The 25,218-nt window shown below is 47.4% G+C and overlaps 1 protein-coding gene across 1 annotated transcript; it reads left to right on the top strand.

Annotated features, from left to right (window-relative positions):
• Positions 1–1,111: 1,111 nt before the first annotated feature.
• On the top strand, positions 1,112–20,727 carry LOC116940594 (sterile alpha motif domain-containing protein 9-like). Its single transcript, XM_076054674.1, has 5 exons — positions 1,112–2,209; positions 5,415–5,528; positions 8,591–8,744; positions 10,366–10,456; positions 12,861–20,727. The coding sequence occupies exons 2-5, from the start codon at positions 5,464–5,466 to the stop codon at positions 17,813–17,815; spliced, it is 5,265 nt and encodes a 1,754-aa protein (XP_075910789.1). The 5' UTR covers positions 1,112–2,209; positions 5,415–5,463; the 3' UTR covers positions 17,816–20,727.
• The last annotated feature ends 4,491 nt before the right edge of the window (positions 20,728–25,218 follow it).

The following is a 25,218-nucleotide window of genomic DNA, read 5'->3' as shown; positions in this document are numbered from 1 at the left end:
CACCAATGTGAGTGTCTGCACGGGACACGTCTAGACAATTAGCTCGAGGGCGAGTGAGCGGTGTCAGCAAAACTCGCTCGGCCAGGGAGGAGAGGGCGTGGAGCGGATGGCCCAGGCGCGCACTCGGCGACGCTGAGTGGGTAGACCGCACTGGGAATGGGACGCTGGAATTTCCAGCAGTGGCTCAGGAAAGGCTCAGTCCTTTCAGAGAACCCATTCCCGTGCACCGATTAAGCCACAGCTTTAGGGGGCCTCCACCTAGAATCAACGTAGGGGGCACGGTAGATCAGCTCATGCTGTCTGCAGGATACACCACCGTGCTCCCCACTGGCATAAGCCATAGCCGGGAATCGAACTCTGGTTAGCAGATTGGCGCAGTCTGCCATGCTTACAATCTCTCCATGACAAATTATACAGACGCATTCTATGTGTGTGTGTGCCTGAACAGCACTTGCCCCAAGTCTGTTAAGGCTATATGGGTTATCTTTGTATTTGTTATCTCATGCGCGGAGTGGTGGCACAGTGGTTAGCACACTCCGCTATGAACCCGGTGACCTGAGTTCGATTCCCGTTCATGATTAATAACAGTGGAAACTAATTGAACCAGTTCTAGTCCTCCCTTAGGTCGACTCAGACTTAAATGAATACCAGGTGCGATGTGTAAACATCAGCAATGAGGAGGCGTGGCGCTACCCCCCCCGACCCCGTGTTCTGTGCCCGCCTTCATAGGTGCTCGCTAACACCACAGTCATTGAAGGCTATACGGGGAATCTTTATATTTGCTGTTTGTAATCTCATGCTCAAGCAATGCAGTCTCGCCGCGGTGTGACCCTGCAGAGCGGGGTGCACGTGCTATGTCTCCTTGCACACGCGTGGTGTGTGTTGATTGTGAATGGGTGAGTTGTGTTGTTAGTCGTGCTTGTGAACCACAACCTCTAAACATTTTATTCCATTTCACATGGAATTTCAGGAAAAAGAAATTTGCCGAATATTCAGCAGCTTCGTAAAAATCGATCCATCACACTCAGTGAGGCTCAACGCGGCGTCACTAATCGGAGCATTTTGTATCCATAACACTGGCAGGTCGAGTTTACGAAAAGCAGTCCGGGTCTCGTGATAAATGCCGCGCGGCACACAGTCGCCAACGTCTGCGGCCGTACATTGTCGACATGTGCCAGTGCAGCACAATCAATATCCGTACCGTGCTATGCTCCAGCGGCTATGCTCCCCACACTGACCGGCGTGGTGAAGTATGGTCAAAGTAACCCCCTCATCAGGCAGCGGACCGACACCGCGCGTCCACACGCCAGGTCGTCACGACGACTCCCCTCGTTCCTCCGGGAGAACCTCGCGCGTGGCAGGCCACGTGACGCCCCGGGTTTGCCCGGAGCGCGCCCGGCGAAACGAAACGCGGCGCCGGAGTGGCGACGGACTCCGCCGTCTCTGCGCAAATCACAAACGCTGTGATTTCTATTTGGCTGATCCCAGCAGCCTCTGTTGGTCACGGAGCGCCACGTGGTGCTGGGGGCTCCCGTGCTGCCATTGCCCCAGGAACATTCCCTGGCGCGGTGCGAAGTTCCGCATTAATAATCACGATGTTGATACCGTAAGAGCACTGCTACTTAGTTACGATGGCCTCACCGAGTCTCAAGATGATTTACCAAGAGGGTCTTCGACTGGGATGCTTAACCAACCACTCGAGAATGAATGTTTTGTGAGTAAAAACCACACGCACAGGTGGGGATAACCCTCAAAAGTCCACACAGACGCGTTCACTAACCCACTTGCGATATTACAATGTCCTGGAGGGTTTTGGAGGTTCACCAATCTGTGTGATCCATCAACCCTTGTTTCAGAAGGTCGCCTCTTAGCTTCGACGACGAACTCCGCCGTGTTCGTGTCTGAGCCTCCGCAGTGACTGCGTGACGGCTCTACAGGGGCAGCCCCCTCCCTCTCTCCCTCCCACGCCGTGAGGCGCGGGCCGCTGCTGCCCGGCGCTGTTGCGCAATCGGAGACGGCGACCGCGCGGCGCGCCGAGCGGCTTCCTGGATACGCAGGCGCCACCACAGACGCGGGGCGGTGCCGGTCACGGAAGCCTTCCCACGGCTGGGCCCTACAAGGCGGCAGCAGCAGCATCGCACTGCGCACGCCTCGTGGGGGTGCTGCTGGAGGGGCGGCAGTCCACGACCCCGCCGGGCTATCGGCCGAGGTAAGAACGCGCGCGAGGCGTCGCTTGTGCGGACGGTCGCGACGCTGGCACTGGCGCGGCCGGCTGGGAGCGAGGGGGTGAGGAGGGCCAGAGATTCCCGCCACTGGCGCACACCTCGTCAAGTCCACGCGTAGAACGAGCTGTGTTAAACCTCGGCCGAGGAGCCTTTATCACGCCGTGGGTTTAACGGGCGATTAATCCAATTCTAACTTCACGTGTTACGCAACTATTGCCTGGCGCTTTTCATCACGCCAGTGGAGAGCACGTGAAGTCCACTGCCAGTCATGAGTACAGGACACAACGGGGATTGTGATGTGAATCCAAAAGATGTCCTCGAAGGGTTATGGAGCCGGGATTTGGCACAAACACAGGCGAGTTTGCTTTAAACTGTCAATCAAGCTCAACACATTTCGAGATTCGCCTCCCAAAAATGACAGACTCGAGGTAGATGGGTTCCAGTCCAATGAGCAGGGTCAGTTTAAAGTTCTATACTGTTTAAAGTTCTGCACTGTTTTGAGTTCTACACTGTTTAGAGTGCTACAATATTTAAAGTTCTATATTGTTTCGCCTGCCGAGGGGTGTGACGATAAAGCCGACAGAAACCGGGCAAAGCCGGTTCAAGACGAGTTCATTATACGTCAAAGTCATGGTTATGGTAACACAGTATGCAGTGGGAGATAACACAATGTATAGCATATTCTAACACTGTATACAGTGTATTCTAATATAGCATTGTGTTATTACACATGGTGTATTCTGAAAGAGTATACAGTGTATTGTAATATAGCATTGTGTTATTACACATGGTGTTTTCCAACAGATGATACAGTGTACTATTAGGACATGAAAAAACAACAAAAATCATGTAATTTGTCCATGAAAAGCTGAGTCTCAAGATATTTTTTTCAGGAGAGGCTTGCATGTGGTGATTGGCAAATTCGCTTTTGGGGAGTGGTTTGGCTTCAAAACACCCCGAGAAACCCCAACGCATACAGCCGATAACACTCGCAGGTCTGCACGGATGGGTTCATGAACCCATTTGCTGCACTAACATCTCTCGCGGCGCAGGGTTTTGGGAGTTTGATCAATCTCTACGTAATGCACCAACCCTAGCCTCTTCCCACGCTGCGTGTGGTCACAGGCATGGCCCACCGCGTGCCGCTCAGTGTCGCACGGGGAACAGCCAAAAGGACATTCAGAGAAGTGCGACTCAGCCATCAGGACGCCTGCCCTGCAGGTGTCAATGTCTGCAGACCCACAGTTAGGCAGAGACGCATCACAGGCGTTGTTTTTACGAGAGCCCTACACCGGATGGCCGAGTCATTTCCTCTATGGGAAATGCGCGCGTGGGAGGGAACCGCAGTGCACCGGATTGAAGGCACCGACACGAGACGCCAGTGTTAAGGATACAAAATCCAACGATTAATGACGACGTTTTTTCCATCTCGAATTGATGTTTACAGAGCTGATGAATATTCGACCAATTTATTTTTCATGGAATTCCATGTGAAATGGAATAAAATGTTTAGAGGTTGTGGTTCACAAGTACGACTAACAACACAACTCACCCATTCACAATCAACACACACCACGCGTGTGCAAGGAGACACAGCACGTGCACCCCGCTCTGCAGGGTCACACCGCGGCGAGACTGTATTGCTTGAGCATGAGAATACAAACAGCAAATATAAAGATTCCCCGTATAGCCTGAACTGACTGTTGGGGCAAGTGGTGTTAGAGAACACCAATGAAGTCGGGCACAGAACACGGGGGCGGGGGGGGGGGCTAGCACCACGCCTCCTCATTGCTGATGTTTACACATCACACCTGGTATTAATTTAAGGCTGAGTCGACCTAGGGGAGGACCAGAACTGGGTCAAATAGTTTCCGCTGTTATTGATCGTGAGCGGGACTCGAACTCAGGTGACAGGGTTCATAGCGGAGCGTGCTAACCACTGATCCACCGCTCCGCGCATGAGATAACAAATACAAAGATAACCCATATAGCCTTAACATACTTGGGGCAGGTGCTGTTCGGGCACGAGCACACACAGAATGCGTCTGTATAATTGGCCTTGGAGAGATGGTGAGCATGGCAGACTGCGCGAATCTGCCAACCAGAGTTCTATTCCCGGCCATGGCTTATGCCAGTGGGGAGCACGGTGGTGTATCCTGCAGAGAGCATGAGCTGATCTACCGTGCCCCCTACTTAACATTGATTCTAGGAGGAGGCCCCCTAAAGCTGTGGCTTAATCGGTGCACGGGAATGGGTTCTCTGAAAGGACCGAGCCTTTCCTGAGCCACTGCTGGAAATTCCAGCGTCCCATTCCCAGTGCGGTCCACCCACTCAGCGTCGCCGAGTGCGTGCCTGAGCCACCTGCTCCACGCCCTCTCCTCCCTGGCCGAGCGAGTTTTGCTGACACTGCTCTTTCCCTCGAGCTAATTGCCCAGGCGTGTCCCGTGCAGACACTCACATTGGGGGGGGGGGGGGGGTAGCATTGAGACATGGCTTGCGTGCCGCACGATGAACGCGGTGTCCTGAGTTCAATTCCCGGCCTCTGCCAACATCAAAGGTGATTGACATCTGAGCCGGTTCTGGCCATCACTCGTCATTCACCGACACACTCTCACCAGCGTGGTGAAGTATGGTCAAACAATCCTCATGACCATCACGGTGTTGGGAGACCTTCATTCAGCAGTGGATAGATGCGGGCCTGAGAATCATGAACATATTTTTTTAAGGTCGCACTCATACAAAACGTGCTTGCCACAAATGAACCACAATACCTTGCTGATCTCGTCTATGAGCATAATCCATCACGGGAATTCCGGTCATCCTCACAGCGGCCTTTGGCTGGTCATTGAACAAAGAGGGCCACTGCGTTGCGCGTTTTCAGATGAGCTGCGGCCGTCTGGAACGTTCTTCCGATATTAGGAAGCCGCTGGAAATGTGCACTTTTACATTTCGATTGAAAACTCATTTCCTTAGAACTGTGTTTTGTGTTTAGTTTGTTGTCCTTCCCCCGCATCTCCGATTATCACAGTTGGCTACGTACAGCGCAAAAGATGTTCAACATACATAGCATGACTTACCACGCATGACAGCAACACATCAGCAGCGCCAGTCTTCATTTCAGGTATCACTTTGGCTCCGAGCAGCTTCCCCAGCGATGACTTCTCGCGCGTGCCATTGCTCGTCTCGCAGGCCGTACGTGGCCGTGTGGACCCCCCCGCCGCCCTGCCCCGCGGTGGAGATGCAGCTCGCCGGCGTGGGCGTCGACACGGGGATGATGTCAGATGCAGTGCGGCACGAGCCACGGTAAGGCAAGGGCACCGGGCAGCATCGCAATCCGGCACGGGTTAGCAGACGCGCCGCCGCCGGGGCCAGTTCACGTCGCAGAGAAGCAGCGTGCGGATCTCCTCAGTGGGGGAGACGTCGGGGAGAGTCGCCAAACCCCGCACAGTGATGAACAATCGGCTACACGCCGATAAGCCCCACGGGACAGGCTGTCCATAGAGGCATCATCTCTTTAACGTCAATCAGCCCCCAGCACTGCACCCTGCAGTTTACTGCGGTGCACGTAGTATAGACGTAGTGGTGGCGGTGGTAATAGACGGCCCTTTGTCACTGCTGCTGGATGAAGGCCTCCCCACGTCGTGCCAGGCATGGCGGCTGTTTGAACTTTCTTCACCGCCGTGGTCACTGTGGGTTGATGCATGTTTACCCAGGACCAGTTCAGACATCACCACTGATGTTGGTCATGGCCAGGAGTCGAACTCAGGTTGCCGGTTTCATTCCGGGTACACGTAGATACTCTGAAATGTTTGTCTTTGACTTTATGCAGGACATTCATAATTAAGATATTTGAGTGAATGCGGCTATGTTAAATAGCCAGTAACATTACTGAGCAAGCACTTTGCTGCTGGTAAGCAAAAAGCATGGCAGCCAGCAGCCAAGTTGGTGGTTTGTGGTCAGCGAGTGCTGGGACACGGAGTGTTATTGCTGCACACCTTTGATCCATGGCTTTGGAGGCGAGGGTTGGTGGATCATGCACGCTTGTGAAACTCACAAATTCTCCGAGCTGCGTGGAGGTGAGGAGATAGCAAATTAAGTAAACTGTTTTGAATCCATCTGTGCGGAGTTCTGAGAATTATCCCCCCGTATTTCGGTGTTTTCTCTGTCTACTCCGGTTTCTTCCTACAGGATAAAACTCTCATTAGATGAGTTGGTCAAACAGCCCAATTCACGCCCCTCCTGAATGCAGCTATATTATAGAACATCAAAAAAATCAAAGCCCTTGAATTTGTTGATGAGATGTTAACTACCTTGCCTGCTATACAGGAGGTCGTGGTTTCGATCCCGACCCTAACGCCTGCTGTATATTTGGAGTGTTCACGCTCTCTCCCCATGGTCGCGTGGATTTTTCCCCGGGTCCTCCGGTTTTTCCCCCCACATTTAGAAACATGCGATTAATATTTGGCTGCTATAAATTTCCACCTGATAAGCCACTTCGTTGAGTTATCATTCATGGCCAGGTCACTTTTAAAAAAGAGCTATGCAGCTTAGTGGGCCTTACCTGGTAAAATAAAACACAAAAAGTGCAACAAATTGATGAGGTGATCGAGAAAGTGGATGAGGTCCATGATGCTGTCATTTAATGTGGCGTTACTTGATTAGACTATCAGCTATTTCGCCGTGTATTTCATTAAAGCCACGGTTTGTTTCATGAACACGTGCAACAATGTGGGCTGTCAGGTTTTTCTGGGGCACACTTTTAATGCGGGACTGAAATATCTTAACATGTTGGGTGTACACCACACGCAGTTGTGGAACTGTCAGCCGTGTTACGTCGCTCTACTGCACGGTCTAAGCGGTCGATGCTGCTTATTGGCCCACATCTACAGTGCGTTGTGTTGGTGTGAGTGGACACGCCGGGCTCGACAATGATGGCGCCATTCACTTTCTATCAGCGTCACACTCCCCTGAAGACAACGTGCTGGGTTCACTGGTGCTGGGGACCGTTGGTTTGTAAGCGTGGAGCGTGAGGCGTAGAGCAAAGCAGAGCGAGGCTGGCCCTGCCCGATGAGCAACACGACTCACCCTCCGGGTTGTCGTTTTGGAGGAGCCAAATTGAAGGGCTTCGATTTTTTGAATGTTTCTATTTTCGAGCATCATTATCACCAGCCATGATCAATCCACTGCTGGACGAAGGCCTCCCAAGACGCCACCATCCGTATGGTCCCGCGATGCAGCGGTCCACCCAGCAGCTGCACGCGAGGCGACCTCATCGCTGCACCTCCACGGCAGACGCCGTCCGCGGCTCTTTCCCTCCCTTGGCTGCTGCCCAGTCACGAACCTCCACCAGCAGCCATCGTCCCGTCTAGCGACGCATGCTGCCCCAGCCTGCTCACTAACAGCCAAAAGTGCATCTTGACCTGCATGTGGTCTCTGATCCGCGTGGTCCTCTTTGTTTCTCAGTGCAGTACCCAGCATGCAGCTCTCCAGGCGTCTTTGAGCACTTTTGAGCTTCTGTTCCATCCTCTTCGTCAGTGTCCCTGTTTGTGATCTGTGTCACAGCAGGTAGTCGACACAAACACTTGATAAGCGTAGTTTTCACTGAATGTGTGGCAAAGTTCAGCTCTCTTACCCTTCAATAAGCACAAAATAATTAACAGCAGTCCTTCATTGGCTCAGCCATGGCCGTCTCTCTGTGTTCGATGATGCACACAGATGACCCAGCTGGGAGGCGCTGTGCCAGAGCACCACTCCCCTTACAAGCACCAGCCTCAGGGTGCTGGTCCCAGTGTGAGGATGACGTAGCTCATCATTCATCTGTGTGTCTGACGCGATAATAATGAAGTGAATACATCAGTCATTGTAATTAATAATTGTAATTATTACCTGGTAGCTTATGTTAGGCTGGGTGGCACTGCAGCAGCCAGCTCACATACCTCAGCCCATCATCACTCGATGGTTGCTGAAACAATTGTCAACTGGAAGGTCAACTGCGGTCGGCCTTTGTAAAGACCAACGAAGGATGTAGAATTGAAGATGAAGGCAACAGGAAGGCGTCTCGACACGGGGTTCTCTCTCGTGTTGACTGTCGTATAAAAGCCGGAAGCGCTGTGTGCTCAGATTGCCCATTGACACCGGTTTATTAAAACTCATGCACCGTACTTTGCCAATCTACAGCTGAATGAAGGAATCCGCATGCCGTGTCAGTCATGGGGATTGTGTGACCATACTTCACCACACTGGTCACTGTGGGTAAAGTGAGTGGGGTAAAGTGAGTGGGGGAAGGGAGTGCCGGTGGGACGCTGCTCCCGTCTCTGTGTGCGTCACGGTGGCACGCTGCTCACGCGTCTCTCTGTGTGCCGTAGGGCCGGCTGCGTGTTCCTGCTGCTGCCCTGCGGTGGCGTCTACACGGTCGAGGTGAACGAGTGCGACCGGGTGAGCGACGTGGTGAGCCGAGCCAACGAGCGCCACGGGCCCCTGGTGCCGAGCGCGGCGACCTTGCACCACCAAGGCAGGCGGGTGAGTGCAGCCACGCACTGCAGACGATGCACTCACTCGCTGTGCTGCTGCTGCTGGGTAGCCGGCCTCTCCACACCACGAGGCGTGCCCCAGCACTGTCGCCTCCTAGGATGCCTCTCAATTGCTCTCTTTGAACTGCTTCACATTTTTCGAGTATCAATTGTTGGTTTACCATGAACAGCAGTTTCTTAACTACAACATTCGTTTGTTTGGATATAATTACTAAGTAAGTAACACCTAAAGATTTTATATTTAGTGACTCTTACTGCAGGCTCTGAATGATTAGTTCTAGATTTCGTTTTAATTAATGTAGCATTGCATCATGACATATTTCATGAATCTTATGTTCAGTAACTTCAGTTATATACCTTTCTGTTTCGGTCTCGGTCGAAAGTGTAGTTAAAGTTTCGGTTTCGGCTTCAGTTTCAGCAGAAAGTAAATTTTTTACCAGAAATTCAATTTCAGTCGGCCTCTACTCTTAGTGGCCCCTCCCCTACCTCCCACGGCCACAGTGACGCCACAGTGACACTGCATTCAAACTCCATTCGGCGCGGTTAAGCCAGGACTAGGTGCGCATTTTGAAAATGAAAACCGTGGATCTGGAGATGAAGTGAGGGGGGAGGTTGATGCCTCGTCGCGCTCCGCGATGACCCCGTGACGCGGAGCCCGGCACCGAGCGCCGCCGAGGAGCAGAGAGCGCGTGGCCCCCTCGTCACGGAGAGCTCCGGAGGCCACGAGCGAGCGCGCTCAGCGCTGGGGAATCTGGGCTGAGCCTGCGAGCAGAGCAGCGCCCCTCCAATTGGTCGTGGATACTCAGCACGAGGGCCCCGGTGCACCTGCCCCTCTGACTCAGCTTAGCGACTTGGCAATCTTGAAAGGCGTCTGTATTTATATTTGCGTGTACAGCATCCATTATCGTCGTGTCATTGCGGAAGTCTTACACCAAAAAGTGCGTCTACGCTGTATCCAGGGGTTGAACCCCCAACAAGCAGCAGCAGGGGAGTACTGCAGCAAAGGGCGGATTGCCGTGAGGCTGGTGGGAGGCGATGGAGGGGACTGGGGCGCAGTGCAGCGCGAGCCAACTCGGTCATTGAGCTGCCTGCAACGCGACTCCCTGATCCATGACCGTGACTGTGTCACTCATCATCAGTTATTGCCACGTGCTCCTTGCGTAGCACTCTGACAGGCTAACAAATGGAAATAGTTTTGTAAGAGATCAGTTATCCCTTACATTGTTCTTCATAGTTTTTCAGAGGAAAAACACACAATTGTAGTTTCCATGTGCAGCATTATCACGTGTGTGTCGGTACACTCCATTGTCAATCGTCGCCATCTTCGTTTGGCAGCTCACGGTGACCCTGATCATTCCGCACACTTGGACAGCGAGTGTCGGCGGAACCGGCAGCGTTGCGGTCAGCGGTGACTGGCGCTGCACGAAGATCGATACTCTTTACAGACATTGAACCAGTTCAGAGGAAATGTAAGACAGAACGATTTAATAGCCCTTACAATGCTTGAATAGTGCACACTCGTGATAACCTACAGTAGGTCATGAGAGTTGTATATTGATAAATGCACTTATGCGCATCAGTGAATGACCTTGCCTCGTTTGTTTTTTAAGCTGCCTCTCTCCACGAGGCTGTCTACGCACGGGGGCCTCCACGAAGCCAATCTGCACGTGCAGTACCCGCTGAGGGGCGGCAGCTCTCCAGGTGTGCGCACCGCTCTCCCTGACGTCTCTGACATCGTCCACCGGGTCTCCCGCCAGGCGACGCACGCGCCAGGCGAGGCGCTCTCAGGCCGGACTGCTCACCTCGGTGCACGCATGGCAGAGCTCTGGCTTTCCCATGCTGGGCCAGTGAGGGTGATTGTTGGGCCGTACTAGTGTCAAGACTGTCATTTTCAGCAAGGTCCTGTTTATAAACGAGTGCAACTAAGAAAGCCCATGCATACGAGAGGTTAGCACGCTCGAACTCTACACAGATGAATTCAAGAATAAATTAAGTCATTGCTGTAACTGCAATCTCCCAGTCACATTATGGCCCAAGCTAACAACACTTGGTATTCACAGGCAGTCTGCTATCCATGCACTAATCAGGCATGACGACGATTGTACTGCTTCAGGTGTGGGGCGTTTTTAGTGGGGAAGAACCTCTTTTGAATTATATCTGAGGATCATGAATCTTCAAGATCATGGATATTACTTGGAAGTTTACTACCAGCCTTGTCAGAAGCAATGAGAGACAAAGAGCATGCACTACTGAGCTGGGTGTCTCTCTCAGGAAGTTCATAACGTCATAAGTTTTTATCACAAACCAGAGTACCCAGAGGCAGAGTAACCAACTGCAGATCGGGAGTCTCAGGCAGGTGATGGTCTCCGAATGATCCACCGATACCCACACAAACAAGTGCTGCGTTACAGCTGTGGAGGGAAAAGAAAGAGCAGAGCGACCAATGGGAATTTCCATGCAGCCCGTTCAGGTATCACCGCATAGTAGAGACTCGTAATGCGACAACAGCATTTAGACTCCATAGTTCGAACGTGGGCAATGTATTCCAGGAATCCTCTCGATGTGTACTGCTTGGTGTTTGATGAGCACCCTCTTTCACAATGGCACCCTCACAAGAGAAATCTAAACACAGCCTTTTGTGTGTACAGCTAGAAAGGGTTATCCAGGTGCAACGTGAATCCCAGCAATTGTTTGGTAGAACACGGCCAGGATTTTAGAGCTTTTTGCACTGGAATCATATTTTTTAAATACAGGGATCATTGAAGTGGAAACAGATATCGGCAGGCTTGCTCAAATTGCCATCTGATCATAACTCTTATTTATTTAGAGCGACTGAGGAAGGGGGAGAGAAGAACATGGAGACATTATGGATGTGAGAGATTATAAATGGGTAAAAATAATAGAGAAAGAGATAAGGGATTGGGAGAGATAAGGAGAGTCTGAAGTGAAGCCTGGACAGTGCCACGTGAAGCACTCCCCTTGACCGCCATCCCCAGCCTCTCTGCACGGCTCCACAAAGTGAACGCACTGCCGCTGTTACACGCGCACGTGTGATGCACACCGCTTGTTTCCAACGCAATTTCAGGTGAACATTTAAATGGGCAATGTGTTGCTTCGGTTGCTCATTATAAACAGCTGGATGCTTATTATGAAATTCATAATGCAATCAACGCCATACGTTTCTAACCACAGAGATATATACACAGAAATGTATTGGCCTTTATAGGTTACGTAAAAGCACCATCAGCAGTTCCTGAAGAACTGCGATGACCACAAATGTAAAAAACTAAACTATTTTTATTTTACCAGGTAAGGCCCACTGAGCTACAGAGCTCTTTTTCAGAAGCGACCTGGTCATATATGAGTGCTCAACGAAGCAGCTTGTCACGTGCAAATGGATAGCAGCCAAATACTATAAAGGCATGTTTTAAATTTGGAGGGAAAAATCGGAGGACCCGGAGAAAAATCCACATGACCACGGGGAGAACATGCAAACTCCAAATATACAGGCGTAGGGGATTGGATCGAACCAACGACCTGTATACTTGGCGAGGTAGTTAACATCTCACCACTGTGGCGACTGACAGTAGCAGTGAGGCAGAGACAACAGCAAACCAGTTTCGTTCTTCTTAGGAATCATCAGTACAGTGTCCAATGTTGTTCAGGAACAGCTGATGTTTTTGCATGATGCATGTTTCTATAGTTTGTAAAATTTACGGTTTTCTGGCCTGCACTACATTTCTGTTGTGGCGATTTAATCAGACTAATTGCAAAACACACAATCCAGTATTTAGCTCACAGTAGTTTATAAAACTGAGTCTTGAGTGCAATAAAATACCCAAATGCACCCCTCAACGTCTGTGGTCCAGGGTAGGTCCATGGCTTGAGTTGTGTCTTTCAGATGCCACTGCCCCTGGTCACCTGACAGCAGCACACGCTCCACTCGGCTTCTTGAGCCATACCGAGGGAAGGTTCAGGTGGCTTCCTGTGGCCTTCCTCAACTCTCTTGAATTCGGTGACACCATCGCCAAATGCAATTTTACACAATGTACCAGATTTCTATTTTATGTAAAGGTTTAATGTTTTTTTTCAATTTCACATTTAGGACGTGAGGGTGATGACAAGAATGTGAAGCTGCCTTCCAGTATGCAAGACTGGAATGAAGACCATGTTCGCCATTGGTTGGTTCACGAAGTTAAATTGAAAGAGCAACATGCCAACAAATTACACGAGGAAGAGTTAACAGGGCCTTCTTTAGTAAAGCTGCAGCGTGAACAACTCAAGGAGTTTGGTCTCAAGTCGCTACAAATATCCTTACTCATAGACTCGCGTGATGAATATCTGAAGAAGTCCAAGCCCAAGTCGTCCAGTACTCATAGCCACGTAGTGACAACACCTGCATGCGGTGATGAAGCCTCGGAGAAGACTCAGAGCCACCGTGAAACAAAGGGGGCACAACTCGTTCCTGGCAGCACACAAGCCGAGTTCTTAAACTCTGAAGAAAAACCTCCGAAGAAAAACAAGAAAATAAATAAAAAGGGCACAGGACAACAGCAAGAGAAGAGTGTGCATCAGAAGCAGGCAGAGCCAGGTGATGTGGTTGATGTGGATGCCACGAACATAGCACAGCAGGTACATGAAGAAGCTTCACAACCACCTTCAGAACTGGGGACACAGGAGCATTCCGCTGTTGATGATTCAAGCCAACAAAACACCAGCAAGAGTCAGGTGAATCTTTGCTCACCATGCCCATTTGATCACCATTACACTTCACACAGATATATCAGAGGAAGTGTACTGCCTAGTGAAACGGGAATCACAAACTATATAGATCCGGTTCGCGAGTTTAAACTTTTCGCCTGTGAGGGCGATGTTAATGAAGAATCCAAGATGAAGAAATTCTGTAATGAGGTGTTCAGGTTCTCTGCTGGTTGCATGAACAGGAGGACAAACGGCACCATACACTTTGGTGTGGGAGACACGAAGAGCGGGTACAGGCACGGTGAAGTTACCGGTGTCCACATAGAAGACCAGAGCAAGTTTGTTGATACGATCGACAACAACATATCAAAGTACTTCCAGAAAGACAGGATCGAAGATGCTAAAGAATGCATACGACCTCCAAGATTTGTGGAGGTAATTTCGCCTGAACATACAAGTCTTGGTGCATATGTGATAGAAGTCGATGTTATATCTAAGAGCACAATATGCAAAGACAATGTTTATGAAATAAAGCAAATGAAGCACGTCAATGGAAAATGGCAAACGGGTAAAGAGAACCACGTATATAAGCGAGATGGTGCATCTTCTAAGGATATTCTGGCAACACAAAATTCTGAACAGTGGAAAGAAGAGTACAGACGCATTTATGAAGATGTGAAAAAGTGGAATGAGCAAAGAAAATTGGCCGAAACGAGCTACAAAATCGATCGTAGAACGGATGATGAAGGAAAGAAGCTAACTACATTAATTACCGGGGGGAAAGGGACACTTGATGATTCCTATTACAAAAAGTACATATTGGTGGTAAACAAGGCGGACCAAAGCCAATTGCCGCACCTTGACTTTGTAAAAGAAATAAATTGGTTTGCAGTCCTTGACTTTGATCCTGAATCCGCCATTTCTGGGCTGTGTAGCCTTGTCCGTGCTGAAAGGTCACCCAACCTGCATTTTCCCCGACAGTTTGTAGAACGTGAAAATTCTGACATTGAGACCATTGCCAAGAATCTAAACCTACACAAGCAAACCAGCTGGATCTTCTGTAATGGAAGAGCAAACATTGATGAGGAAAAGCCGATGGAATCCAAAGAGTTTCAGAAAAAACGCAGTGATAACCATAGCAAACTTGTAAGCTTGTTGTGCAACAACGACCTCATGCCCAGTGGAAGGTTTCTTGTTGTTTTTCTTCTACTTATGAACATTGATGACCCAATTGATCCAATGATGGAAACATTTTTCTATTTTTATCAAAAACTAAACGGGCTTTCTGATATGATGCTCATAACAGAACGTCTAGAATCATATGAAAGTTGGGCGACACTTGCACACACGAGGGTGGACGAAGATGAATTGGCGTACAGGTCAATACGCAGTATGAGCTTGGATCATCTCAATTCCACAATTTGCAAGATTAAATCGGCGACTAAGAGTCGGAAACGGTTTCTGCGTACATCAGTTGGAGGATCATGCTCTTTAACAGCAGTGCAGGAGGAACGGATGTCTTCACTGACGATTGTGTGTGAGAATGAGTGTGAAGATACAGGAATAGAGGCAGATGAGACAGCGTTTGATGAATTGAGGCGAAGTATCGAGGAAAACTACTACAAAGGAGGCAAAGTCTGCCCATGGAACTTCTATTTCTCCGAGAAACGAGGAAAACCTTTCATCAAACGTGAACCATTTAACAATCTAAAGGAGAATATCGAAGATGCACTGAAGTCAAACCGATGCCTTGAATCTGTAAACTTGTTTCACCACCCTGGCTGTGGAGGAACAACACTTGCATGGCATGTCCTATGGGAGCTCAGAAAAAAATTCAGGTGTGCTGTGATCAAAAGTAACAGTGATGACCAGAAGGAAATTTCGGTTCAAGTTAAAGAACTACTGAAGTATGCAGAAAACGATGCTAAGGTCTACACCCCAGTGCTACTGCTGGCTGACGACATTGACGACACAGAGATCCTTAAACAACTTCAACACAGCATCATTTCTGAGCTGTCAGACGTCGTATTTGACAGACCTCTTGTTGTCATGGTAAACTGCATGCGGTCTCAAGCCCTTGAGGAAAGTCAGAAAAACCATTTAATGACCAGTGTCATTTTGGAACAAAAGCTCTCTTCTACTGAGCAACACCTGTTTGAAGAAAAGCTTAAAGAAATAAAAAATGAGTATGAGAAATGCAACAACTTCCTTTCTTTCATGATAATTAAAGAAAATTTTGATTCAAATTATATTAAAAATACCGTGAAAAATATGCTCAAAGGTTTAGACTACAGTAGCAATAGGCCCAATGCTAAATTGATCAGTTACGTTGCATTGTTGAACAACTATGTAAAAAACACATCAATTCCAGTGTCTAGATGTGAAGCAATCCTCGGAATTTCACAAGTAAAATCCACTTTTTGGAGGAAAGAAACTCTTGAAGATGGCTTGAGTCAGCACGCCAAATTGCTGCTCATTAAATGCCCCATGGACGAAGTGAATGGCACTTATGAATCAGTCCGAATGATACATCCACTCGTGGCGAAACAAGTGCTGGAAGAATTTGAAACAACGAATCGCACTTCAAGATTTAGCATTGCTAAAGAACTGCTTGCTGAAGATATCCTTTTTAATAATGGCATGGGAAGAGAGCACTTGGTTAAAAATGTCAGGAATATGTTTGTCATCCGCCATCGCAAAGAGCAGGGCGATGAAACAGACAGTCTCTTTGCACCTCTTATTGAAGACATCATTAAACAGAAATACAGTACATTAAGCCACCCAAGTAAGTTGGAATCGGGCATGCAAAATGCTAAAGAATTAATGTGTTGTGCTACAGATAGATTTTCAAAAGATGCGATATTGGCCCAGGCTCTTGCAAGGTTTTGCTACCTTAAAGACAACAACTTTGATGAAGCCAAAAAATGGGCAGAGCATGCAAAAAAATTGGTCAAAAATAGTTCTTACATTACAGACACAATTGGTCAGATTTATAAGCATGAACTGAAGCAGAAATTTGATGTTAGCGCCATAGAGAAAAAAGGGTTCCTTCCTCCATCAGATCTTAATAAAGCACTACAGCTTGCAAAAAGTGCTTCTGACTTTTTTAGAGAAGCACAGGAGTTGGTTAAAACAGAGGATGGTGCCTTTAACACAGCTGGATTCTTCGGCGATATTGAGGTTGCCACACATATGTTGCAACTGTTTGAGCTGACCAAAGTATTTTACAAAACTGGTGAAATCCACAAGAGAACCCTGGTGGCCTATTTAAATGGAAGGATTGACTTGTCACGAATACCTACAGATGACGAAGAAGAAAAAGCAACAGTGGAGGTTTTACAAAACAATGAGTTATATCTTAGAGAATTAAAAAAGAGAATGAAGTATTCCTTAGAAGTTTTGGAAGCCTATTTTTGGCTGTTTAAGCCAAGGTATGCCGAATCACAAATACAAGACAAGCATCGTTACACCGTAGAAAAGTTTTACAACCAATATACAACGATATTTTGTTCAGAGAAGTCAGAAAAACTGGATGCGAAACAATTCCCAAAATTAAGTGCTACGAATGAAATTGAGTCAAAACACGGTGATAGATTTCCAGGACTTATACGCTATCTTGCTGAACGAAATGCTGAAAAATCTCTGGAGGTTATTGTCAGCAGCTATAAAAGTCTACTTCGTAATTCTAAAACTATCAATAACATTAAGGAAAAGCAAAATTTAATTTTTGCTAACGTTATCCTAAATTGTGTAAATAACAAATCCAAAACGGTTTCCCCCTATAGTGAACTGGTGACTATGCTGAACAATATCCTCCGTGAAATAGGAACACAACACAGATTTCCAGAACCATACTTTCTGGCTTTACTTTTACTGTGGCTCAATGAAGAAAGCAAAAGAACTGACGTGAATCAGCTGGCAGAATACATTGAGGCAATGAAACGATCCTTCCGAGCAAAATATGTATACATGAGCCGCAGACAACAATTAACAACCAATTTCTTTTTGGGGAAGGGAAATGGATTGGAAAGAATAGTGTCTCGAACAAAAATTGACAAAACTGCAGACATGCAGAGAACTGGGAAATCCTTGCGTCTATTATGGCTCAGTGGGGAGATTTTCAAGGAAAAAAAAGTTCAACAAATCCTCCTTAGAGTTCGGGGATCAACCACTGATGAAGGAGACATTTACCTTGACCATAGGTTCAGTGCTGGTGATGGTAAAAATAAGGCCATCAAGATTCCTGTGCACCCAGTAAACCTGGGACCACTGAGGACGGGCAAGAGCATCGAGTCTGTCACCTTTTTTGTAGGGTTCACTATGGAAGGCCCGATTGCCTATGACATTCAGCCTGTGTAGGATAAATAAAAATAAGGCATGGGTCATAAGGTGCTGTAGTCATGTAAATAAAACGTAGGGGACTGCATTGGCATCAATCTACTACACATATCAAAATAGGACCATCTGTTTTGTAACCACTCTTCTACCACCAATTCCACTTTTCCACCACTAATTACGCAACAACTACTCCACCAATATTGAGGGCTCAGTGTATCAGACTGTGTCATCTCTTCCAACAGCTTTTCGACCATGATACTGCAGGTCAAAACGTATCTCTGTCTGCTTCTTCCCTTGCACCGCTCGACTTTTACAACCCAGCTCGATTCAAGCAATGCGACAATTCTCGACAGTGCTGTTTGTTTTTGATCGCTTTGTTGTATATGTGCCTTTTGCAATATATTTTTTTACATATTGTCTATTTTGAATGTCATAGTTCTTTGTACAGATATAGGTGGGTTGAGTGCATTCCGAGGGTTGAGGGTAACCATGGAGGAGTAAAAATGTAACATTAGAATGAGAAGTTGATAATGAGGCTTTAATCAAAGGGGACCACAAAAGCCAATGTTCAGAATGACAACCACCACATATTAATATTATTAATACATCAAGGTATGAAACGTTACTCTATGAAACATTAACCTTGATGATAGGGTGTGCCGTTATATGATAATGCAGCTCAGGGGAAAACGGTTACAATATGACTATTTTGCATATTCTTATTCACCACAATCACTTATTTGTACGTAATTATCCATACGGTCTGGATACGCATGTGAGACTTTATTATAATTGAATTATGTAAGTTCGTGTTGAAGTACTGACCTTAAAAGATCATTCAGAACAAGACACATTTATATATTATAATTGTCAATTCTCGACAACCAAAATGTATATGTAGTCAAGGGTGTATAATCTGGGCGACGCCCAACCACCTTTGTCTTCCCATTGGTGATCTTTACATGCCATACCAGTCATTCATATTAATGCTGAGCCCACGTAAGGAGGGAACCAGGACCAGTGCAGATAATCGCCACTGTATTTACTGAGGGGGAATCGAACTCGGCGAAGCAGCCTCAGTCGGAGAGGGGACAAAGATACCCAGAGAGGGAGGCCATTTTTATTATTACACGCTTTTATTTAACTCACTGTTGTCGTATCCTCAAATCTTGTAACTCAATTTTAACCCACTTACCAATGTACTATCGACTGCAAACTTGGTATACTTATGTCATACTGATGACAATACTATATTTTATCATTAAAAATTTAAACCATCTTTTTTATGTTATGTTTCGGCTTGGGTCTAATTGTTCACGCTCAACTGACGTTAGCTGTAAATCACCACGGTCCCTTACGTTATGGCAAGCCTCGGGGCCACTTCCTGGAGTCGTGGAGTTATGCCATTACTCGGCGGGACATTTAATTAAAGCGTGTTTTAAAAAGTATTTTAAAATATTACTTATTTTTACCCTGCAACATGGGCCACTGACACACACATACACCATGTCTGGGTGGCCAGCTTTCACAAGTCAGTAAACACCACCAGGGGCAGCTAAGTACATCAGAGTTCACACCGTCTTGGGATGACCTCCAAAGGAGGTATAACCCCTGACGACAGCGTATCCAGAAAGCCAAAAAAAGGTGGGAGAAGCTTTGGGCTTTTTTATATATAACTTAGGAAATCAATTATACATTCCTAATCAAACGACACAGCATCATACAAAGCAGTCCTGCAGAGACAGGCTCTGGGATTTGCCCTCGTGACTTGCAGTAGAGTTGAGTTCTTGCTAAGGCAGACTCTAAGTATCACTGAACATTTTATTTTCCGTTTTTCTTCATATTTTGAGTAACTTGTAGAGTAAATGACTTCGATAAGTTGTACTGTACTAAGCTAAGAGGTGTGATAAGTTACGTGGTTGAGGAAAATTCTTGATTGATAAGAGTTTATGGTGGCAAGAGACCTGAAACTGCATTCTTCATGCCGTTGCTATTAAAAAGAAAAATATATTTTTCTAGATAATAATGTACTAAGTTAAGAGGTGTCAGGGAATCCTTGGCAAAACGCCCATGGTGACGTGAAGCAACTTTCCCAAGTGGAGACTTGAGTCATCCACCAATATCGAGTGTACATGAAATATTGGCCTACTATAGGCTGGAAAAATGACGTCTGTTGTCAAGTCAACCTGACATTGTATGAGGTGGAGAGGCCGGGAGTGTGTGAGCGATTGTCACGTGCAGGCTGCTGCTGCACAGCGTGAGATCTCTGAGGGCGAGCAACCCAGGGGGTGCTCGCGAACCAAAGCCACTCCCAAGGCTGCTGACAGGCAACGTGCTGGGCCAGCGTGGCCGCAGCGCACTCCAGCTGCAGATCGAGCCTGGCGTGCAATCAGTGAGCGTGCATTGAGCAGCGTGGCCACGAGCGCACTCCAGCTGTGGACCCAGCCTGGCGTTCTCCACATCCTTGTGGGACTGGAGGTATTTTTGGGGAAGAAAGAAGACAAAAGATGGAAGAACATTAACTTCACACCATTTACCTGTGCCTTATACACGATTGCGGGCTAATAAGAACCCCAGCTTGCATGCATCACACACCCCAACAAACGAATTGTGCATTGTCGCGTTACCTTGAAACAGCCGGGTTGTTTTCTTTAAATCACGTGATTGTGAGATCCGATCGTTGAAGTTTTCTAAGCATTTGATGCGCATTTATGAGCACGAATTCCGTACGACTATCGCCATGTTGAGGTGTTTGTCTATTGTTCTCTTTGAATCACGTGATCGTGAGATTTGACCATTGATGCTTTTATGATTATTCAGTACGGGTTGATGAGCACGTATATTTGCATGTGTACTGTTATTGGTATTCTGATAATGAGTGTTGTTGGATGTTAGGGTAAGTGCTATTAAAGTTGTTTAGATTGAGAACTGTATCCTGCGGTGAGACCTGAATCCTGAGACCTGCCATAATTACACAGAATTGATAAGCGAGAATTAGTAAATGTTAAAGCGAGAATCATTGTTATCGCAATTGATAATACATACCCCTAGACAACGTGAGAGTCAATAATTATAAGAACTCGTGGTAACTTTATGCATAATCGCTTCTTAACCATATACATGTTAATCATTGATTCAAATCGCAGTCATTATTCATTACACGTAACACACACATTGTTAATTACACTTAAACACGCATTTAATTACGTGTACGCCTAATTATATTAGAATTAGAGCAATTAACATATTCACATTCTACATAATTTCATATTTTAATAGTTTACATATTTTTTAAACAACACTATACACAACAGCTTGACGTCTTTGGTCTATGGGCATGCACTTAGCCAATGTGTTAAACGGATTCAACCAGGCTTGCGCACTTACATTAATCTGACTTCCAAAGTCAGTCGTGAGCATGCACCACTCTTGACGTGCACACCCAACAACACGCACAGCCACACACAGCAGCCAAGGCGCGCGGGGGACCCAGACACTACCACCACCGTGAGATTGGTGGTGGTGGTGCGGCACTTGGCGCGTGGCCCCACGTGGGCGACCACGCGGAGATTCCTCTGCCCGCTGCGCTGACGCCTCCCCACGATCGTCCAGGCCCTACCCCACAACGTCCGTGCGGAAGCAGCGAACATTTCTGGGCGGCGTCGGCTTTGAATCTAAGACGCAAATCTCAGAGTGTCTGGGTACGAGCGGAACGTCGCGTGACCCAACCTGGTTGGTTCTCGCACCCTACGGGGATTGAGCAGCACCGTGCGCGTGTGTTGGTGTTAAATTTGTGGTAATGCCGAGACTCAGAGGGCAAGACGGCTGCCGCTAGTAAACAACACTCAAACATAGCACTCTACGGCTGTGTTGCACAGTTTTACATGACAACTTAAAATAACGATGATGGCTGTAACTGCACTCACGTTCATGAGCGATGCTGTCTCTCGTCCTGCCATGATGCATTTCTGTAGTTTCCAATCGGTATATTTGTAAAAAAAAAATTACTCTTCAATAATTTGACTAAATTAGTTTGCTATTCCACATTTGGTTACAACTGTTCATATTTTTTTTGGTTCTTTCGGTAAAGTCACGTAGGTATAAAACAAAATAAAATAAATCATGACGCTTCGATCGCAACACAAGCAATCATCATCAGGTGGGAAAACCACAGCAAGAACATTTTTTTCGCTGAAGTGGGAGAGAGATACCGTGGTAAGAGGTTATATAGGTAAGAGAGGGGAGAGGGGGGGGCAAGGAAGGGAGGGGGCGTGGACGCTAGGAGAGGGAGATGCGGAGCTAGGATGGGGGGGGAGTGGGCGGGGCTGGAAGTGGGCGGGGCTGGAAGTGGGCGGGGCTGGAAGTCGGCGCGGCTGGAAGTGGGAGGCTGAGAGAGCTGGGGATGCGCGGGGGGGGGGGCTACAACAGAGCCGCTGCAGTACCAATAAAGCAACAACACCAATGCAGCAGCAATGCCAAACCCTAGGGATGCAATTAACTCGGCAAAATAGACTAGGGCCCGGTAAATATGATGGAACAACCATAAAGAATATAAAGGTTTTACCTAGTTAATAACATCCTTCCAATGATTGCTCAATTTGTATCCATCTTCTCGGTTGAAGTTATGTCTATGTTCCTATATCTGGATGGCTTAATGAACAAACCTTTGATAGTAGCCCGAAGGTTTGCAGAGCACCTTGGTCTCGGAAAAAAAACTGTCATGAGAGCCCACAGCGTTATAGCAATGATCAGCTACGGCGGAGGTATTGGTTCTGCCGTGTTTAAAATCTGCCTTGTGCTCGCTAACACGGTCCGAGACATGCCGTTTCGTTTCCCCAATGTAACAATCACTACAGGAGCAACTTAGTTTGTAAACTCCCGGATATTGCATGCCAGGAATGACATCCTTCACAGATGGGATTAGATCACAGGTTTTGTGTACTGTACTGAATCGAACCTGGATCTTGTGTTTGTGTAAGATTTTGGCAATCTTTTTGGTAACGCCTGCTATGTATGGTAACGTGATGGTTTTGATCGGCGTCTCAGGGGGTTGTTTCTCCATGGTTGGAGAGACCGCTTTGTGGATAATGCGGTCTGAATATCCATTCATGTTAAGGGCCTGGTGTACGTGTTCCAGTTCATTGGCTAGGTGGTGTTGGTCAGGAATGCAGTGGGCCCTATAGTGTAGTGTTTTGATGAGGGAATTCTTCTGTGCCGGATGGTGGTGGGAATCAGGTTTCAGATAGGAATCTGTGTGGGTGGCTTTCCTGTAGACAGAGTGTCCCAAAGAGCCATCAGGTTTCTTCTCAAACAAAACATCCAGGAATGGTAGCTTACCATCCTTCTCCACTTCCATGGTGAATTTGATGGATGGGTGTATGGAATTAATGTGGTTGCGAAATTGGTTCAATGCTGGCAGGCCACGTGGCCAAATGACGAAGGTGTCATCCACATATCTCTTCCACAAGGAAGGACGTAGGGTGGATGTCTGGATGGTATCTGTTTCAAATTTATCCATTAAAACATTCGCTATCACTGGTGATAAGAGGGAACCCATGGGGTTACCTTCATTTTGTTTGTAGAAAGTACCATTTCAGGTAAAGTAAGTGTTGGTAAGGCAGTGCCTAACCAAAGTAGGAATATCAGGGTTCAGTCCCAGTTGGACTAAATCTTCAATTATTGCTAAGGTGTCAGGCACTGGAACCTTGGTGAACAGAGAAAACACATCAAAGCTGACGAGACGATCATCTGGGGACAGTGAAATGCCCTTGATTAGAGAGACCAAGTGAGCTGAGTTACGTACTGCTGCGGTAGTCTTGCCAGTGAATGGAAGCAAGGTATCAGACCAAAAACGGGCCAGTTTGTAGGTAGGTGAGTTGATAGTGGAAACGATGGGCCGGGGTGGAGTGCCTTCTTTATGGATCTTAAGAAGACCATAGAATCTGGGTGGTCTAGAAGCAGAAGGTTTTAGGCGAGCCATTTGACTGGTTCGATAAGAGAAGTCGAAATGGTAATGATATTGTTGTTTTTTGTAGTCAGGCTGTTAGTAGGATCTTTGTTAATTTTGGTGTAGCTGCCATTTGGTATTGCTGCTGCATTGGTGTTGTTGCTTTATTGGTACTGCAGCTGCTTTGTTGTAGCTCCCCCCCCCCCCCTGCGCATCCCCAGCTCACTCAGCCTCCCACTTCCAGCCCCGCCCACTTCCCCCCATCCTAGCTCCGCGTCCCCCTCTTCGAGCGTCCACGCAATGCCCTCCCTCCCTTGCCCGCCCCTCCCTTGCCCCCCTCCCCCCTCTCTCTTACCTATATAACCTCTTACCACGGTATATCTCTCCCACGAGTCCCACTTCAGCAAAAAAAATATTGCTGTGGTTTTCCCACCTGATGATGATTGCTTGTGTTGCGATTGAAATGTCGTGATTTATTTTATTTTGTTTTATACCTACCACGTGACTTTACCGAAAGAACCAAAGAGTATGGATCCCTGTAGTCAGGAAAACTTCAAATTTAGATTCATATTTTTTTCCAAATTGTTTAGGGTTCCAAAGCACCGTAGGCATGAGTGATAATTGGGACAGAAAATGCATATTCAGTGTTACACGCACAAACCACGTGTTTGGAATGTATGCTACGTTTGTTGGTGCCATTCTTACCGGCGTGCTGGGCAATGTGCACGTTCTAGATTAAGGTGCACGTTGACTTCACACAGCCAAGACTCCGCTATGCTGAACGACCAGAATTAGAATGCATTTAAATGCATCACCCCTACTACTGTTTTCCAGGTTTCCTTGTAGGCTGCCGATAAGCCATGGTTATGCTCTGTCACGCTTCAGCCTATAAACACCTCCCACCCCGTGGAGTGGTTAACCAGCGGCATCACTCCCGAGTGTTCAGGTGGCGTCACCGCACCGCGGCCCACGGGCCGGAGGGGCACAGGTGCCGGGCCATGAAGAGGGGAGACATTCCTCTCAACAAGTCCCGTGCCCCCACTCTTAATAAGCCACTGCCTTTATCGCCGCTTGGCAATGCCCACACTGACAACTGAGAATCTGCTGACTCAAAGACCCACCCATCACGCTCTGTATATATTCCCGTTTCCACGTGGGAACGTCACGATGCACTCGCTAAACACACACCTGGCGCTGCTGCTTCAAGAGTAGCTCCTTACCATTACACATCTGTGAAGCAAGAATTACATTCATGGTGAATTTCTCAAGAAAAGTATGAATAACTAAATTCTAAACAAAGTCTAATGGGAAATTAATGGTACTGATTATATAACATAAAATTTTAATTGTAAAAGGCATAAATTCAAAACGTATCCATATCATGATGATTGATTGCCCTGGTACTGAAATGCGCACTCGTGTGTCCACCTTCATCTCATTTGCTTTTTGGTGGCCGATATCCGACTGTATCACAACA

The sequence above is a fragment of the Petromyzon marinus genome, chromosome 1 (genome assembly GCF_048934315.1).
Source record: "Petromyzon marinus isolate PM22_M1 ecotype Great Lakes invasive population chromosome 1, UKy_Petmar_22M1.pri1.0, whole genome shotgun sequence".
Lineage (NCBI taxonomy): Eukaryota > Metazoa > Chordata > Hyperoartia > Petromyzontiformes > Petromyzontidae > Petromyzon > Petromyzon marinus.
The sequence above is the reverse complement of the archived record's forward strand: the minus strand, read 5'-3'. Positions and strand labels throughout refer to the sequence as shown.